This window comes from Thermobia domestica, chromosome 8 (genome assembly GCF_964235325.1).
Source record: "Thermobia domestica chromosome 8, izTheDome1.hap1.1, whole genome shotgun sequence".
NCBI lineage: Eukaryota > Metazoa > Arthropoda > Insecta > Zygentoma > Lepismatidae > Thermobia > Thermobia domestica.
Genome location: NC_137461.1, coordinates 268,900,522 through 268,920,976, shown reverse-complemented (window position 1 = coordinate 268,920,976; position 20,455 = coordinate 268,900,522). Strand labels below are relative to the sequence as shown.

General features: G+C 35.3%; 1 protein-coding gene across 1 annotated transcript in view; it reads right to left on the bottom strand.

Annotated features, from left to right (window-relative positions):
- LOC145693616 (inter-alpha-trypsin inhibitor heavy chain H4-like) overlaps positions 1-20,455 on the bottom strand; it is a 139,083-nt gene that overhangs the window by 45,999 nt on the left and 72,629 nt on the right. The window contains exons 9-11 of the mRNA XM_081769769.1: positions 19,349-19,740; positions 3,269-3,670; positions 2,112-2,193 (exon numbers count right to left, since the gene is read on the bottom strand). Of these exons, the coding sequence (XP_081625895.1) occupies positions 2,112-2,193; positions 3,269-3,670; positions 19,349-19,740 (876 nt within the window). The remainder of the gene's footprint in view (positions 1-2,111; positions 2,194-3,268; positions 3,671-19,348; positions 19,741-20,455) is intronic.

The following is a 20,455-nucleotide window of genomic DNA, read 5'->3' as shown; positions in this document are numbered from 1 at the left end:
TTAGAATGAAAAATAAGCATAATGATTTTCCACGGGGATAAAACAGTGATAGAGCTGTCTTCTCTGTAAGAAGGAGATCAATAATCACAGAAAAATACCAGTGTGTTTTACATTTACAAATAATAATATCTATAAGTGTGCCGCGAGAATCCAAGTAACACCCGTAGTGTGCCACAATTTTGAAAAAGGTTGGTAAACGCTGCTCTAACAGAACATTTTAACAAATATTCTTTAAATCACTTAAAATTTATCTTTTTATCAATTTAGAGCATTCAAAAGCTATTAAAAGATTACTGTTATGGAAAAGGTTACTTCCCTTTTCTTTTTCTAGTTTATCTACGGGGTGTTTCAAAACAACACCGACAATATGTGAGAGGTGATTCCTGGCACTAAGAGAAGACAAAGAATAGACCGACATGGGTCCATAAATTCGCCATTTCTGAGTTATAGGCTGCCGAAAACTTTAAAAAAACTTTAAAAGGTCCATAGCTCCAAAACTGTGGAACGTACCGTAGTCAGATCAAGACTTTACTTAATAACTAATATGAACATTATCCAAAAACACATGTTTCAGAATCCTGCGGTACTCACACAACAATTTTTATAGAGGAAGTTTGGCAACAGGCATATAATTTGAAATACTCACCAACTACCTCTATAAAATTGTTGTGGAAGTACTAGAGGAGTATATACTGTTAAATAAGTAATTTTAATTAAACCATTATCAACTTTCTCCGGAATATACGTGGGTCAGTCAGAAAGTTAGTTGCACTCCTTCGTAAATATTTTCGGTCAAATGCTATTTTGATGAAACTGTGTGGCAACACTGCAAGACATGTAGCTGTATCGTGTAATGTAGCGGCTTTCACAAGGCAAGTGGAGGTGTTCTGATAATCAGTTGTAAACATGTCTCGACAGGTACAAGTGGCATCCAAATTGAAAATGGGTGCAGTGATTCGTTTTTTTTTTTTTTTTTTTTTTTTTTTTTTGCGAAAAGGTGTAACTGCACTGAAGTTTATCGGCAGTTGCATGAATCAATGGTGAAAATGCAATGTCACGTTAAGCTATTGCGAAGTGGGTGCAACATGTTTCAGAACGGAAGTACAAATATTGACGATGCTGACAGATGTTTAGGTGGGAAGTGTGGGATCACCCTCCTTATAGCCCAGATCTTTCACCGTGTGACTTCCATGTGTTTAGTCCCATGAAATACGAACTTTTAAAGCGATGATACGACTCGGATGACGAGGTGAAAGCTGCAGCCCAAGAATAGTTATCGGGCATTGGACATGATTTCTTTGCAGAAGGCATAGAAACACTTGTACCACACCTCGACAAATGCTTAAATAACGGAGACAATTACGTAGAAAAGTAGATTGTGAATGGAACTTTACAACACAAATAGAGTTATGGTAAAATATCTATCCTGTTTTATTTTCTTCAGCAGTGCAACTAACTTTTGGACTGACCCACGTAGATACCCAGGGAATGTGACCAACTACCGGAAAGAAAAGCAGAAAATGACCAAAATGTGACACATCATCTTTTGTTATCCTTATATTGATTTCATTCATAAGGCTGAAACTTGCTTGCCTGTACAATTGTACATATCATGTGTTTCCACCCTCGTATAGATATAATATACAGTGCGTTCAACAAGTGTATTGTAGCAAAGAGATACATATTAATAGAAACAATTCACTACAGTAAATGTTGAAAATGGTTTATCTTAGCTGGAAAGGCATAGGCCAAACTTTCTACACATTTTTGCGAACCCTCAAAGTAAAGATTGGTGATCGTATGTTCTTGTGTATGACCGTAAAATTAGTTTCATTTACGATCCAAGTTATTATTTTAGGTTTCTGACCAGTAACAAAGACATCTGCTTATTCGTTGATAAGAATTTTACCTCCTTCAAGTTACGTAGATATATCGTACGCGATACAGAGCTAATCTAATCTTGACCAAACTTGGTATAGAAGGAGATCGTAACTTGCACTGTCGAAATTTCGTAAGAATAAGGGAATTACAACATGAATTTAGGGAAAGTAAAGTGTACACATTGTTAGTACCTCTAACAATATAGAAAAGTTAATAATTGTTGAACTTACATGAAGCATCTTTTGTATCTGTTACCTCAGTTTCGTTGGGCTTCACAACAACCAATGATGTCAGAGGTGTTACAAATGAATACTGTAAGAAAATAATCATTACAAACATAATGACTACGTAAAATACAAGTCATAATTACATGTACATTAGAGAATCTGTAATGATAATTGAACGTCAAGTAATGATAATAAAATTGGTTATTTTTAAAAAAGGAATAAATCATGCAGTCAGTAATATTCAGTTACTTAACAGTATTTGATGGATCAAGACTGTTCCAGAAAAGCGTATTTGAACCATCAATATTGAATTATTTAACACATCATAATTCAACAAGAGTGAATTATTTAACTGCATTTAATTCATTAAGAGTGATTTTATTTAATTTACCAGTGTTTGACATCCCAAAATTTAAGTTCCATTTGTAAAATAACTTAGCATGAACATCAGTTGTCAGTTGTGCGGTACAGACTGAACAATGCGTCATAGCTATATTCTAGAACTCATTTCAAACGGTTCGGCCGTTTTCCCGTGATAAGATCCCATACAATATAATTTTTATGTTTTATATATGGAGGGTTTCAGAGTACAAGGGAACCAAGTCTAATAACAAAATTTGAAAGAAAGAGAGATAAGGTTTGTACGGTACATTTTAGTACATGAAAAAGATACATAAAGTTCGTACAGTACGCTTAAGTACATGAAAAAAAAGAGATATAAAGTTTGTGCGGTACGCTGAAGTACATTGAACAAGAAACATAAAATTTATATGGTATACTTAAGTATATGGAAAAAGAGACATAAAGTGTGTATGGTATGCTTAAGTACATGGAAAAAGAGACATAAAGTTTGTACGGTGCTCTTAAGTACACGGGGAAAGAGACAAAGTTTTACGATACACTTAGGTACATGCGAAAAATCATAGTTTGTACGGTACGCTTAAGTACATGAAAAAAGAGACATAAATTTGTATGGTACGCGTAAGTATATGGAAAAATTAACACTGTTTTTATATTAGAAGCCTTCTTTACTACACATGAATCCTTTAAAACGTTTATACAGAGACCTTAAATAAGAAATATGTCCGAAAAGACCAAAAAAGGAACTTGATTCCTTGTGCACTGAACGCGCCATATGTAGATTAAAATTTGCTACATACCTGTAATGCCAGTCTTAAAGCTTTCTCCTTGGGAGTTTCTTTCTTTTTAATATCTACCTCACTATCCTCCTCAGTATCATTACTGGTCAATATCTCGTTAGCTGTTTCTTCCAAAGTTTCTTGTTCTTCTAGCAGCTGTTTAATTTGGAGATAAGCCCAGAGCTTCTCCAAGAATCCAACTTTTTGTGTAACATTCACTTCAATAGGTGGTCGTGGAATGATCGGGTGCTCAATAATTACGAAATCTCGCACGGGCATGTCGATTGGACCTGAGGAGGATAATGCTTTCACATCTCCTGAGAAATCAGCATCATTCCTGTCAGTGAGTTTGCCTGCAACAACGAGTTCACAGCCGTCAAAGAAAGTGTGGAATTTTTGTTTTGTAACTGTGCCCCAATCCACCTGAAATAATGAAATTTAAAAGAGTTAAAAGCCTGCCTTACTAAAAATAATATAAAATTTACCATTTTTCTTTTGCTTGTTCATTCATAAGTGAAACGAGATAATGAAATGCAAATTACTACAATTGAAGGGTACGGGGAAAAAACAAGGAATGTCCACGTATGTGCTTTTTCGGGTGCTTTGTCCTATCTGTTGGTGGTGACTCTTGGCACTGTTTGACTGTCTATGCCATGCATGCGTAGTTGTAGAAATGTTTATGTAAAAAGTGGCAAAAAATATTATAACCCTATTCTTTGTACGCAGTTTTCAATATTAAAACGCCGTTTTCTCGAAAATGCAGTTTTGTGACATTCCTTGTTTTTTCCCCTTACCCTTCAATTATAGATAATGTTATTCTACAACAGAAAATATGAATTTAAAAGAATTTTTAGTGTTGCCATCCATAGAAATTACAGTGTTGCCAGAATAACATTTTACCCAAAATCTAAGTTAATGCAGCGATTGAAGAAACGAACTCAAATGCATTTGATTACGTATCATATTATTTTCATATCTTGTGAACTACTTTTTACATAATAGTTGTATTTAGTTTATAATAAACAAAATAGTTTTAACATACAGTTATTAAAATTAAATTATAATGTTATGTAAAAAGTAGTTCACAAGATTTCAAAACAACATGATACGTAATCAAATACATTTGAGTTCGTTTCTCTAATCGCTGTCTTAACTTGGATTTTAGGGGAATTGTTATTTTGGTAACTCTGTCATTTCTATGGTTGGCCACCTCTGGTGCTAGGGGTCTCGGGTTCAAACCTTGCTCCCGCCAAGTGAACTTTGTGGTGGACAAACACCGTGTGCGTGGGTTTTCTTGGGGTTCTCCCGTTTCCTCCCACTTTCTTCATTCCACCATTTCATTCATTACTCATTATCACCGTCTCCTTTAGCCTAACCGGCATAACCGTGGGACGTAAAACTCAAAGATTTCATTTCATTTCATTTCTATGGTTGGCAACAATGAACATTCTTCACGTTCATATTTCTGTTGTAGAATAACATTATCTATGATTGTGGTAACTTGCATTTCATTATCTCCTTTCACTTATGAATAAATAAGCAAAAGAAAAATGGTAAATTTTGTATTATTTTTAGTATGGCAGGCTCTTAAACTTAATAATTAAAGTAATAAATATTTACACTGAAAACAGAACTAATTTCAATTGATTATTAACAATGTTAAGAAAGTTCCTTTTAAAAGTAAACGTCCTTCCTTTCATGCTTTCCAATTTCAAAAATTAAAAAAAAAAAAAAAAAAAAAATGTCTGATACAATTTCATACCGCTGATATTTAGATTCAAATTTATATTCACTAATTAACAAATGAAAACAAAAGTAAGAACCAAAAATTTTCAATAATGCTCCTTTAGAAAATGAACGAAATTTCCTTAAAAGGGATAAATTCCAGACACAAATTGCCTTTTAACATTAGTTATTAATGAAAGATAATAATTAAATAAATTGGAAACCGTGTAAAGTTTTTATGTTAATAACTGTCTTCTGGCTGTCGTTTCAAAACGAATGAAATAACAGACTTTATAAAAATCCCACCATGAAAAAGACAATACGTATAGCCTACGTACTGTTTATAACTGTCACACTTCATATTCGAATTCTATATCGGTCTATACCACAGAATCACCACATATTTACTTCCTAAATTCTGAGCTCCTTCGTGGCTAGGAGGTTAGCGTACGCGCCTCTCACGTGGGAGACCCGGGTTCGATTCCCGGCGGGAGCACATGTAGTTCGGATTCCATGTTAATCAGTAGGTCTACGTCTCGTATAGCCTCACTGCTGAACGGGACGTTAAAAACTCAAAATCAACTCAACTTCCTAAATTCTGATAAAAGATAAGAACAAATCACGGAGGAATTGTTTTGAGTCATTACTTTCAGATTGGTTAGTTTAAAGAATGGCAGCAAACTTGAGAATATGTTTAAAGTCCATGATGAAACTGATAAAAACTGAGAACCACCAATTTTAGTCAAACCAATTTTGTAAGGATATCCATTGCTCCGCTTTCAAGTTAAGTTTGTAAAATTGGTCATATAATTATAATTTTTACTTTATCGTCTATTCCTAACTAACACTAACATTTATTATTTATTTCCTAACTTACGAGGGCGTATCGTAGAGTTTTGATTATCACCAGAAAGTTATTAAGATATGATGATGAAATTTTGTCAATGTTATTTTTAGTTCTAATGTGCATGATGTTAAGGAAATTAGCCCCAAACGATTGTTAATTTTTTACAGGGTGTGCCGAAAGTGACCAAAGTGTAAGGTGGATAAGATTGAAGCTCGCGGTGTGATAAAGTTCTTGCAAGGTGATAATGTTAGACAAATTCATGACTAGATAAAAGCTGTATGGCGATGGTCGTCCATTTTATGACGCCATTGTAAAGTGCAAACGGAACTTCCGAATTGGACATTTGTTCCTCACAGATGACCAAATACCTGGAAGTCCATCTCTGACGGACTATGAGGCCACTGTGAAAAAAAGAGGAGTGTTTAATCCTCGAAGATAGACATGTAACCATCCAAACGATTATAAAGAAGACTGGTTTCAGTTATGCTAGTGTGTGAAAAAATATTCATGAAGAATTTCACATGTCTAAGGTATCTGCGCACTGGGTTCTTCGTTTGCTGACACCTTTCCAGAAGCACCAGCTCAATCATTTCAAGCTGCTGTCGACAAAGCAAGAGCGTGTGGCTTCCAGGTATTGCAGCATCCATCTTATTCCCTCGAGCTCGCACCCAGTGACTTTTTCTTGTTTCTCCAAATGAAGAATCCGTTGCGTGGTCGCCATTTTGACAACACAGATTACGTCATTCATGAGGTGGAAGAGTAGTTTAAACCACAATATGCAGACTTCTACACTTCTTCAAAATTCGTAAAGTAAAGGAACGCTGGAAATGTGTAAATCTAGGTGGTGAGCAGAGCCGTAGCTAGAGATTTCGGCGCCCGGGGCGAAGTAGAATTCGGCGCCCCCTACACTCACTTTATCAATCATTATATATATATATATATATATATATATATATATATATATATATATATATATATATATATATATATATATATAAAAGAAAAGCAGCTTTTGTTGTTATGCTACGCTGAATTTTTATTAATCTTGGAAAGGCCATTGCAAAAACCAAAAACGATCATTATGTATCCTTTTTCAAATAAAAGCTGTTTTCAAGTCTCTTATTTTGGACTTTTTGTTAAACTTGACAAAATTACCTTTGGTTGTCTACAAATTCACTAGGAGAACAGTTATGGAAAGTTACTACTATTTACAACGTTTCATACTATCGATAAGAAATGAAATTTCAATACATTAAAAACTATGTGCTTCTAAATTGTTCGAAATGGGTGACAGCAATATTTCCAATAATCATTGTAAACTTTTTAATTTTATTCTGTATGTGACCACATCAATAACATTTTAATTTCGATCTCTTTATGGTAAAGAAATTTTGTGAAATGTAGTGGAAATTCAGAAGGAGTCTTCTTTGTGAATTTCTAAATATTGATCGATGGAGGTGAAGAATATGTTCTGTGTTTGTACTTAAAATCGAAAATATACTTTGGCTACTACATATGTCTGAAATTATAGTAATTAATTTGTTAATGAATGAAAGTTCCGCATTTAAGGTACTTATTATTAATTAACATATTAAAATACTCTAACACGTACATATATAAAGAATGTGTGTACTTATGTTTTGTATGTATGTAGATAAAAACATCACACAACTAGACACGTATGCACAAAATATGCTGGCGATACAAATAATTGATGAAAAAATGACCCCAATAAATTCCTCCAAATTGGAAGCATTCGATATGTCAATGGAATTTGAAAATAAATCATTGGTAGTGATTAGTGTCTGAAAAAGTCGAACTTCTTAGGGATAAGTTCTGATTACTTCAGCCCCTATTCTACAACTGTTTGAAGTTCGAAAATATTATTGTTCCTCTCGTTTACCTTTATTTTTAACATTCCCGCACAAACAGCAGCTTGAATGTGTCTCTTCACTCTTCTCACTTTCATATCTTCATTCTCACCGTCACACAGTGGGGCCAAACCAAACAATTCTTAGCAAAAACTCGAAAAATGAAGTAAAAGATTGACTCGATATAATTTGTTATAATGAAACCTTAATAATGCACACATAAGATAGTGTGCAGGAAAAGACGTGATAGCAGTTTACAATGAACTCATGGGACGTATAAATTTAGTTATCCGCCGAAGCCGGAAAGGCGCTGCTTAGTGACAGAAGAAAGGAAATTGACTTTGAATGCGACTATTCCTACATTGCATGTAGATATTCAGTGGCTGGTAAAAATGGTGACACGTCCGATATGTATACCGACATTCGTTTTGTATATTTAGAATGTTGATGTGATGTGTAGTCAATAATCATATTTGAAATGATGCTAATATCTATCATATCCCTATGATAATCCCCTACTTAACATCATATTTGGAAAATGCTGTGGTACTGAAAGCATATAAACTATGGTCAAACGATAGAATGGCGTTTTAGTAGAAAATATGACATAATATGTCTGTGGTTTTTTAATATGTCGTAGCGGAAACATTGTTCTTACTGTACGCAAAGAGAAAACCTGCACATATTTGCTTTCTTGAGAAATATAGCGCATTAAAATGTTTGAGGAAAACCGCATTCTGGATGCAATGCTGTTTTTGAATTGAGCTGGAATGAATGTGAGAGCAAGTGTTAGGTTATTAGACGTGTGATCCCCATGCACGCAGTGACAAAGTTGAATATAGATCGATTCTGGAATTTTGAACCCAGATCTCGTTGGGGGGCTTCGCCCCAGGACCCATCTTGTTTCTAACATCTAGTCATACTTCTCTGGCATTCACTAACAGAACTAAACTCTAGTCAAACGTATTTGATTAATGGTGGCGACATTTTGAAACGCCAATGCTAAACCATCTATGGCCTATAAGGTAGAACTATATTCCAAATGGTGTTGATCAATTCAGTATTGTGTTTTTTGTGATGCGTGCACAGAAGTGACATTGGAATCAACTGTAATGAGCCTACGCTCGCTCCAGCTCAGAGTGTCCCAATCAAACCCTGAAATGAGCTCACGTAATACACGATGCAATATATGAAACAACCTGAACAGGTTACTGATGCTTGTAAATCATAATGGGCCTTATGCAGAGTCGTTCTGACGCTTAATTAGTGCCATACTCAAGAGTTCAACTAACGTATGTTTCCTGCAGTAGTCAGACTTTTAGTATGACGCTAATCATACGAAAAAACGACCCTGCATAAGGCGGCATATGTTTAATATATCTGATAATATATTCATATCGAGAACTTGTGATGAGATAATTTTTATGTATTGAAGCGTCCTTGCATCTTCATTGTCATAACGAATCCTCCACAACTTTGAAATAATTTTGAGAAGCAAGAACTTCTCTTCAATTTTATTACTCTTCAGTTGTAAAATGAATAAGTACACTTTTTTCTTTCATGCGTAAGAATGTAAGCCAATCGTAAATTTCCAAATCAAAGCATATTGCCCATGCGTTTGTTTATGCCAATCACATAATCTGTTATATAATTTAGGCGCGAATATAAGGAATGTTTCCTTTTATGATGTAAAACTCTGTTTCTGATGAAATAATGTCGAAATAACATTATTATAGCCACTTCACACACCGAAATAATTGGTTTCCTTTCAATTTTCTGCTTCATATTGCGAATTCTTATTTTTGCCAAGAATTCAGTGCTTTGGCCCCACTGTGCGTCAAGATTAATCTGATTGGGTAGAAAAACGTTTTGAATTAAGCAAACTCATCACTGTCAAAACACCGAACACGACTTTGCTCGTTTCTGATTATGAAAATGCTCCTGCGTACACTATAAGTCATTACTCGGCAGCTTGTATACCACATGTCATTAAGAATTCATAATTCATATAATTTCATATCATCTACAATAACTCTTTAAGTAATAAGTAAAAACTTGTTGTGACTTATTTAAACTCTTGGATTGCGAGCGAAGCGAGCAAGAAAATTTTTAAGAAATCTACGTATTTCATTGATAACCGACAGCAATATTGATCGAATAGGGCGCCAATACTTTCTGGGGGAGACTCGTCTTTTACTCATGTCCAACACTACTTTTTCTTTCTCCTTGCTCGTCCGGCGCCCCCTTGCTATCAGCGCCCGGGGCGGGCGCCCCGCTGGCCCCCCCTTAGCTACGGCTCTGGTGGTGAGTACAAAGAGAGGGGTTAACAGCTACAAATCACAACGATAACTGTATCCTGATAATCTTTTTTTACTATCATAATTAAAACTTCACGATACTCCTTCTATATGTCAGTTTTTAGTAATACTTTCTACTTGTTTTGGTTCATTGATATGTAATGAAGAACTAGTATGTTGAACTATAGACACGTACTTTGAAATTACATTTTCTTTAGGGAATACGGCAGCTCAGTGATGGAGTATTCGCCCCTGATATAAATGGGTTTCTGGTTCGAATCCATGCGATTTGAACTTATGGTATACAATATTGTGTACATGGGTTCTTCGATTCCTTCCACATTTTCATCTTATTAGTTTTTTATGATGTCTCACTTTCATTCATCTCCTTTAGACTAAAGGGCATAAGTGAGTGGCTTAAATTAAAGATTTGATTTTTTAAAATATTTTTTTTACACAAATCCTCCCCGATAAACACCACCTTCACGAAGATACTTATATGTCGGGTGCGGAGGATTGCGTGCTACAAAGAAATTTAGAGCTTTGTTGGTCGTAGTTCACTACCAGAAGGGCCACCTCTACCGGTCTGGTGTAAATGGAGTAGCCAGACCAAGAGCGTTCTGGGAAAAGGCAGCAGTTCTTCAGTAGCCAAGTCTGCGGAAATCATAGTAATTGGTACTTGAACTTGGACATTAGTCCCAGGCGTGGTCAGAGTGACTTTAACCGTTAGGATACTGCGGAGTGGAAGCCAACGGGAAACCACCACTTTATTTTCCCTAGTTTACTGCTAGCACAAAGAGAACATAAATAATGATTGGAACGAAGAGGTCAGTGTCAAATATAAAAGTGGAAGGGGAGAAAATAGAACAAGTGAATAGTTTTCGATATCTGGGTAGTATTCTTAGTAATGACATGAAGTGCGAACGTAAAATAAAAGCAAGGATAGGAATGGAGAAAGAAGCCTTTAGGAGGAAGAAAAGTCTGTTTTGTGGGACATTGAATAAAAAGTTGATAAAAAGTCTTTTAAAATGTTTCGTATGGACATTTTGTACTGTATGGGGCGGGAACTGGAAATGTTGGTATGGAGAAGAATGGAGAGAATTTGTTGGGTCGAGCGGAAAAGAAATGAGAGTGTATTAGAAATGGTGGGGGAGAAAAGAACAATTTTAAACGTTATTGAGAAGAGGAAGCGAAACTAATTAGAACATTGTTTAAGAAGAAATTGTATCATGAGGTATGTGCTAGAGGGTATGGTTGCAGGAAAGAGAGAGAGGAGGCGAAGGAGGTTACAACTAATGAACGATATAAAAGCAGAAAGATCATACATGAAGACGAAGGGGTTAGCGGAAGACCGTGGAGCATGGCAGCTTCTTAGCTGCGGCAAGTGACCTGCCAATATGGGCAGAATACCTATAATGATGACGATTGCACAAATAGAGCAAACTAAACATTTAGAAAAACGAAAAATATAAGGTGTGGAATCAAAGGCAAATATTTAAAAGGAAAATTGAAATATATATATTGTTTTAATGTTATGACCTATGGTTATGTTCTGAAAGCTAAGGGAGATGGATAATTAATGAAAGTGAGTGATTGTGAGAATAAGTTCATGGAATAGGAATGTGGGAGGAAATGGAAAATCTCCAGAAAACTCACGGGCGTGATATTGGTCACATATTTAAATGAAACTTGCGCATTCAATATTTTCCTAATATTGTATAAGACAATGGAATCATGAGCAGTGCCGGATTAACGTATAAGCTAAACAAGCTATAGTTTAGGGCCCCACTGTCTTGGGGGCCCCGAAAACCTGAAGAAAACTGGATATCCATTTCTAATGTATAAGAAAATCAATCAATAAAATAAAATTTACATATACGTAGGACGTAGCAACAGTGCTTCCTGTTGTGTAGACTACTGTGATGTAAGTAATGACGTCGCTTCTGCTAGTCTGCTTCCTAAAATATCATTAGTTTATCCATTTCTGTATATTGGGTGCCTATGTTCACCTGGACACGTAAAGGGCCCCATTACCTTCAACAGTTTAGGGCCCCACTAAACCTAAATCCGACTCTGATCATGGGTAATAAATAAATAAGAACAACAAAGAAACTTTCCAAGTATAGATGGGAAGAAAAAGTAAACAAGTGGGTGCAACTGAAAGCAGTGAAGAAGTATTTGAAAAAGCTGCAGCAAGTACGAAAAGGCTGAAAAAGAAAGTAAAACTAGTTAGAATGCACAGAAATTATATATATTAGGGATCGTGATGGAAGAAGAAAATTATTAATTAGTCGACGCAAAATATTAAAAGTCAACAAGATATTAAGAAGAACTGACTAGGGGCGGATCTTGAGGGAATTGGTAAAACATTGGTCACATTGGTAAAAATTAGAGTGGTATCGCTTCAAACGAAGAAAAGAACAGTTACTTAATGTTCTAATTTCTATTTACAACAATTAGGTTTTTCTCCCCTTACTTTGAAACAATAAATCTTATTGATGTGACTTCCCTCACGAGCCACCTTTGGAACTTAATAAACTTTTAACAATCACCTATATATAAAAATACTAGAAAAGTTTATATATTTGTGGCCAGTTCTTTCGATAATCAAACCTCGAAAACTACAAGTGCTAGAAACGTACCGATTTCGGTGATCGATTCTAAATTTCGTGTAGATTTGCCAGTTCTCATGCAAATTTTCAAAGAAAACCTTGTCTTTTTTTAAAAAAAAATTATTCCACATTTTATTCGTCGTTTTGACCCTATTAGTTTAATATTGCCACTAGGACGTTAAGGTCGATACCCTTGTGAAAGGCAACCAGTAGAGGAGCTCTGTATAGAGTTGATGGACAGTTCAAACACTTTGCTTTAATCTGAATGACAAAATCTATTGCAAGATGGCAATTTCGAAGAGACGTACTCGGATATGGAATTATAAGAAAAAAAAGATATTTTTATCTGGTATCATCTATTATTTATCCAAGTTTGCCAGAAACTCCCCCCAACATTCTATATATTAAAATACTACATTTATTGTTTGTCCATAGCAATTCACTCCCTTTGAGAGTCTTCCTGTCCTTTACTTGTGTTCGTAAAGGGGCTTGCAGGGAAGTGGGAAGGAGATTCACGCTCATATTAGAACTGTGTTCTATTTAATTAGCGCGCGTGAGCTAGTCTAAAATAATTTCAATGATTATCCTTCAACAAAGAATATTTTCTACAAAATATTTCCTTAGTGACGCGCATATATATTTAACATGATTGAATTAATTTCAGTTGCTTTTTACAAAGTTTTAGAGAAAATTTCAGTTCAAAATATCTTGTCGTCACGAATTCTGTCGAGGAATTTGAAGGTTAAAATATATAAAACGATAATCATGCCTGTTGTTCTATATGGTTGTGAAACATGGTCGCTAACTCTGAGGGAAGAACGCAGACTGAAGGTATTTGAGAACAAGATCCTGAGACGAATATTCGGACCCAAGAGGAACGAGAATGGGGAATGGTGGAAACTTCATAACGTGGAACTGCACAATTTATATGGTTTACCAAACATTATGACGGCCATCAAATCTAGGAGACTTAGGTGGGCAGGCCATGTAGCCCGGAAGACTAATCGGAAAACGACCATTGAGAAGACCTAGTTGCAGACGGGAGGACATTATTAAAATGAATCTCGCAGAAATAGGAATACAAAATAAAAACTGGATCCAGTTGGCTAAAAATAGAAGTCAGTGAAGAGCTTCTGTGAACACGGCATTGAATCTCCGGGTTCCATACGCCATAGAGTTAGTTAGTTAGTTAGTTTAGAGAAAATATAGTTTAATTGCGGTACGAATTTACTGAAACATCCAAATTTTAATAAAATAACGAATAACAACTTGTAGTTAAATTATCAACCTAGTAGGGGTGATGGATATACACCGTTAATGAAATATTTTGTAGAAAAATGTTTTAGTTTTATTGCTATGAGTGAAAAATAGTAAAACTTTATGCTAAAAGTTGATTAGAATCATGCTTGTGTTGAAGATAATTAAGATAATGCCAAATGAGAACTGCATTTTACTTTTTACAAGCTCGTACTAAAATATGGACTATGTGTAAAATGGTCGAGTGATTGGAACAAAGGAATCCAAGAGAATATTGAATATAAACTACATACTAGAAATTAGTAAAAGCGTTGTTACAAAACCCAAAAGATTTTTTTAAATAAAATCTTTCGCTAAATATGTTATCAAATAGATATAGGTTACAGCAGGAAGAAAAGTAAAATCAAAGAGAAGAGAGGTAGCCGGGGTAGTCCTATCAAAGACTACCACCAGAATAACAAGAAAGTTTTAACGTATTTTCTGTGAATGACAAACAAGAGAGTCGTTATTAATTAGGTATTAATAAATCGACAAAAATGTTCACTAGGCCCGCAGCCAAAACACTAAAACAAGGAGTACCAAGAATTTCTTTTTGATAAATTTAATTTGAGTTTACCATACATTCTTCACTGCGTGTTTTTGAACATATTCTTATGAACAAATAACTCAAACTTTGAGTTGGGGATCAAGGTGTTTTCAGAAGGCTCAGCCCCCCTGGGCATCCACTAGCTTCGGGTCTGGTAGTAACACTGAATAATTGAATCACAGAGTAAGAAAAAACCATCAAGCATAATCTGCCAATAACAATTCTGAACTAAGAGAAAGAAAATAGTCGTATAAAGTTTATTTAATAGTATTTAAATAACCTAGAATCGATCATTAAGAAGAGTAACTATATACTGTGAAGCTGTAGTTTTTAAGGTTTAATTATTTAAAACATATTAAAAAAAAAAAAAAAACAAATTTTAGCTACATTTTAAAATTTTATTAATTTTATTTTCGTTGTTATGCATTTGTGTGTTACAAGCAATGTTTGACATTGTACGTTAAGGTGGTAAACAATTTTGTTATGTTATTGTACAACATTATACAATTTCTTTGTAAATAATAACAAAACTGTTAAACAAGATGTTAAAAATATTTTATTTTAGTATAATGTTAAAATAAATAATGTAAAAATGTTTTAGTTTATAAAAAATTTATTTAAAAAATTTAAAAGCAGGTGTAAAATTTTAACGAAATTATAAAAATTGTATTACTGCAATTTAGCACTTTTTAGAAGTATATAACTTTAAGTTACTTTTTAAAATTGTAACAAAAAATCAAAAACAACAAGAATATATATTTAATAGTATATAAAAAACTACGTTGTTTTATAAACTAACATTTTCTACACTTTTTCTTATGTTAAATGTTTAAATTTATTACTTTAAAAACACTAAAGTAAAATACAATATTTTTATTTCCCAAAAATCTATACAGCATAAAAATATATTCTTTTCAACTAAAGAAACGAGTTTCTAGTAGCTACTTTCTATACATTTTAATAATTTTAAAAAATAGGTTCACAATACTACTATATGTATATTTTTTTTTTACAAAATTTTTTTCGTACGTATAACTATACCAAAATGATACTAAAACATTGAAGAGTGGGAGCTTAGCTCCTTGAGTTACAAAATTGGAAGGGTTCAAGGGATCTCAGCCCCTTTAACTTTCCCAATTTTGTGGCTGAAGGGTCTGAGCTCCAGATTGCGACCCTATGTTTGTAAGAGTAAATTGTCAGGGGACTTCCATCGGTGACCTTCGACTTTCAAGGTGAGCATACATTAGAAAGTGTTACCCACCAGACTTAGCTCTTCGTATTTTTTCTTTCTTTCTATGGGAATATATGAAGGACAATGTCTACAAATGCGTAAACTTCAAGACTACATTAGCGCTGCCTTTGAACCATTGATGAGAACAGGGACGGCTCCACCATATGTGCAACACGTGCATTTGCATGGGGCAGCAAAGTCTGTCATAACTATATTATTTAAAATAAATATTTTTTGTTGGACACAGACTTCATGATGATGGTAATTAAATTTAGTAAGTTGACCTTCTATTTGAATACTACATTCATAAATCATGTTTAGGTTACATTAGTTTAAGGTTACATGGACAGTGCTAAAGCAAATAGTCAAACAAATCCCAGCAGGAATTGCTTGATTGTTGTCAAATACAAGAACTCAATGCGCGAACAGTAGCAAATACCTGTTCTCAGGTCCGTATTTAGGTAAGTGCTATTTTGTGCTCAAACACAGGGTTGCAGAATTTAGGGGTCAGCAAAATTTTGAATTTTTTAAATATTATTCGCAACAAAGTAATATTTAAAACTAACAACCCACAGAGTCTCGCGCATACGCGAAAAGCTATGTTAATATGTTTAATTTGCTCTAATTACAGTAGTTACTAATTAGCTACCTTATCTGATTATTTTTAAAAATGCCATCCTCTCCCACCCCAACTCCAAGGGATGAGGATGAACTTGAACATCATGAAAACTGATACTGTTAAACTCAGTAACCTCCAAAAATATGAATTCAACATTAATATCTGTCGTTTTCAATTACTTTTAAAATCTCGCCCTCTCCCTGGGGAGTGGCATATGAACTTGAAGTTGAATTGTATTAAAATTGTCACTATTCATCTCAGCGACCCTAAAAACTATGAATTCAACTCTAATATTAGTCGTTTTCGATTATTTTTAAAATGTCCCCATGTTATTCTTATGGGGACTTTGCACCCCCATATCTCAGCTCAGCTGTGACCTAGGGATCTGGAGCGGGTCATTTGGATCATTTCTCTGAGAGCTTTAAAATACATTAAAATGTCATGTTTCTATCTATTATGGTTCTCGAATTGAAAAGCGCTAGACAGACACACAGCTTATTGTATTATTATTATAGATGCTATTAAACCTTTACTGACGGTGAATAATATAAACAATTATTTTTTTCTAAATGGATGAGTGGTTAAGCTCGTTGCCTTGTAATCAAGGGATTCCGGGTTTGATTCCTGGTGAAGACATAAGTGGTTCGGATCCCAAGTTAAGCTGTAGGTTCCGTCCTTAGTACGTCATCATCATCCCACGAAAGGCAATGGCAGAATACCATGGGTTTACCTTGTCCAGAGTCCGGATCAAACACTTACCTTCGGGTAGAACACTACATCATAATCTTCAGTGAGAGAATTAGGGCATTTAAAATTACGTTGTAACTTGTAATACCTCAACTGTTACTCAACAAGAGCTGGTATACAGAGGTTGTTTCCGATCTATGGTGAAGAAATTACACACCTTGTGCAGCATCACCAAGCGGGAAGAGTAGGAAGCTGCCAGTCGTGTGAGTTCCTTGGACCATTGACTCTGCGTAACAGGCGTGGTAAGCGCATATCAGGACAAATGCCACCCAAAATAAATGCTTATTGGGAAGGCTACATAACTGCCCTTTCCGACGTGAACTACAGTTACAGTGCCATTGTCAAACTGTGCAAGGAGCGTGGATTCACTGTGTCCAAAAATGGTATATCACAGGCGTTGAAAGGGGCAGGTAAGGCGAGGCGTGGGATGATTGCTGTGTGGCAGAAACAGACCAACTCTTGGCCTGCCAGTAACTGCACACGAGCTAAAATTCGGGAAGTCGGGGCTCTGGTCACCAGGGAGAAGCCACCCACACAGAGCAGTATCGCGAACCGGCTACAGACAAAAATTAAGATAGTGCACACCATGAAGGGGCGTGTTCAAAAGCTCTTGCTAAAACACATTTAGGAACGTCGCACCAATTGTCGAAATCTGTATGAGCGGTGTTAGACATGCGAAAAGTGGAATTTGTTGTAACACTGGACGAGGCATATGTTTATCTGGATGACTGTCACAAGCCACGTGCAACTTTTTAATCGATCGACAGGTGCGAGCAACTTTCGAAGATGGTTTAGTGAATGCAAGAAAAGTTTTGGCACAGGCTTGATGATCACTGTTGGATACTCGTATCAGGGCAAGTTGGCCATACATCGTGTAACCAAAAATTCAAAGATGAATTCGGAATATTATCAGACTAACGTCCTGACACCCGTTTATCGTCATGACATTTCCAATCTCTACGGGAGGGAAAATAATCGTGTGTGGGTGCATCAAGACAAGGTGTCAAATCACACATCTCGCTCAACCCGCGTCAAGACTTCTTTCACAGGAGACCCCACACCGTTGAAGGGCTATGGAAATCCTGTCAGAAGAAGTGGCTGCGGCTTGACATTACTACACTCCGTGCCAGTTTCCTACAGTGGACACTTCGCTGTCGGGCAATTGTCCAGGTGGAGGGCCACCAAATAGAGCACTCTCGATGGTGTAGACAGGGGTGCCCACAAAGGGGGGCTATGACGCAAACTGCGTCATTGAAATATTTGGGGGGTTAAGAATCTATATAAATATGTTTGAAGGGGTGTAAAAATTAATCGAAAAGATTTTTTTCATGGAAGAACACCTACGGATAGACAATTGAGGGGGGTGCGTCATGGGCATGAGGGGGGTGGGCACCACTGGTGTAGATATGGTTTCCCTTAAGCTAAATGCAGTTTGAAATCGTCACCGTAGATCGGAAACACCCTCTGTATTTGCAAAATCATGGTTTGTTTCCTTGTTTGAGACATAAGTTTGTGCGGAAAGGGGCGGCAAATTATTTAGAGCACAGGGGCGCACAATATATAAATACGGGCCTGCCTGTTCCATTTAGTTAATTATCACGATTTTGCTATGAAAACTAGTTTTGCCTTTGTCACAAACAAGTTCCAAGTGGAAACAAGTTTAAAAAAAAGTAGAAGGAAAATCAAGAAATAAAGATAAAAGAGCAAGTTACACTGGAATTGAAAACTGATATATTGAGATTTAAGCTCGACATTTGTTTTATCTTTCACTATCATGGTAGATTATTATTTAAAGAAAAAAACAGACACAACGAGATTGTATTTGTAGTGTTAAGGACTTTCTGAGTGCGAATGTCTTTCCCTCCCATTCGCTGTTCATAAGGGGGTAGCATACTTAAAATCGTGCCTCTTACGATTTGTTCTTACTGGAGAAAGGGAGGCGGCAATGATTACATTGCACAGGGTGGCAAATTACTTAGGTCGGCCCTGGATGAGAATATACTGTAACACGTCTGGCCACTGTCTGATTATCGTATTAGCATTTACACAGTAAAGAAGGATACTCACATTGAGAATTTGTGAGCTCATTTCAATATAAGCATTGGTAAATAAACTTGGATCATTACATTACATAAAAGTGAAATCGTATCATATTTTGACAAGTAAAATATAAATATAATAATATATTTATATTAACTAAAATATAACAAATTTAAATCGCTCAAATAACTTTAAAATGTACTGTAAATATATATACTATATATGAAATATATTTATGATTTTTTTAAAAAAGAAAATATATAATTTACCTTATCAGCAGCGTAAGTGAAAGTAACGTTAGCCAGCAAAGGCGATGATATTCCAGCGTAAAAATCTTTCAATTGAATATCAGAATCAGATGCTTCATATATTCTTCTGGCATATCCATCATTCTTCAAGGACAATTTTTTCAAGAAATTATAATCAGCTCCATCGCCAAAAGCAAGACTGAAAATTGATACTTGATCTTTTCCATTGCTATCACTGATATCGGCTATGATTTTGCTGGGATTGGTTTCTCCTACAGTTGGTTCACCGTCTGTTAGGAAGACAATAGTTGGTTCTGGTCTCTGCTCTCCTTCGGCAGTTGAATTAAATTTTTCTGTTTTACCAGCGTGGGCAAGTTTCAGAGCCTTGAGAACAGCTCCATGTATGTTGGTACCTAATATAGAAGCAAATAAGAGATTAATTTCTTAAATTTCCAAGTTATTATTATATATCCCACGATAGGAATACAATTTATATAAAGGGATATAATATACACGAATCACCAGTTGCACACTACTACCAGTTACCAACTAATTAAACTAACCAAGCTAAGTTGACCAAACTTGAATGTCGCTGATAGTTTGTGTTGTCCTATCACCTCCCTTTTTCTCGTGAAGTGCAATAAAAGTACAAACACACGTTTCTAATTTAACCAAGCTTGAACGTCGCTGATAGTTTGTGTTGTCCTATCACCTCCCTTCACGGTATTTCCCAGAAGTTTTCTTCAGGAGAATGTAATAAATTGGAGAGAGTGTGTAAATTGTAAATGATGCGTTTTATGTAAGAAAAAACCGGTTATTAAGCATATCTTTTCTTAATACTACATAAACATTACAAATTTACCATAATCTCGGGAAAGGATTGCATTATTTGCTTTAGTTATGAATAGGAGAAAAGAAAACTACTTTCCTTTCATTTTTATTTGCTATTGTATGAACACGTTTTGTTATTCTCACTCTCATGCACACACAGACATATACTTACCCTCATACATAACTTTTGTTCTAACAACGTTGCACCACGTTCATTTATTTTTCACGTATCTTTATGCATAATAGTTATTTACACATTTCTGTGAGGTTGCTTTAACCAGGTATTGCAAGTTTAAT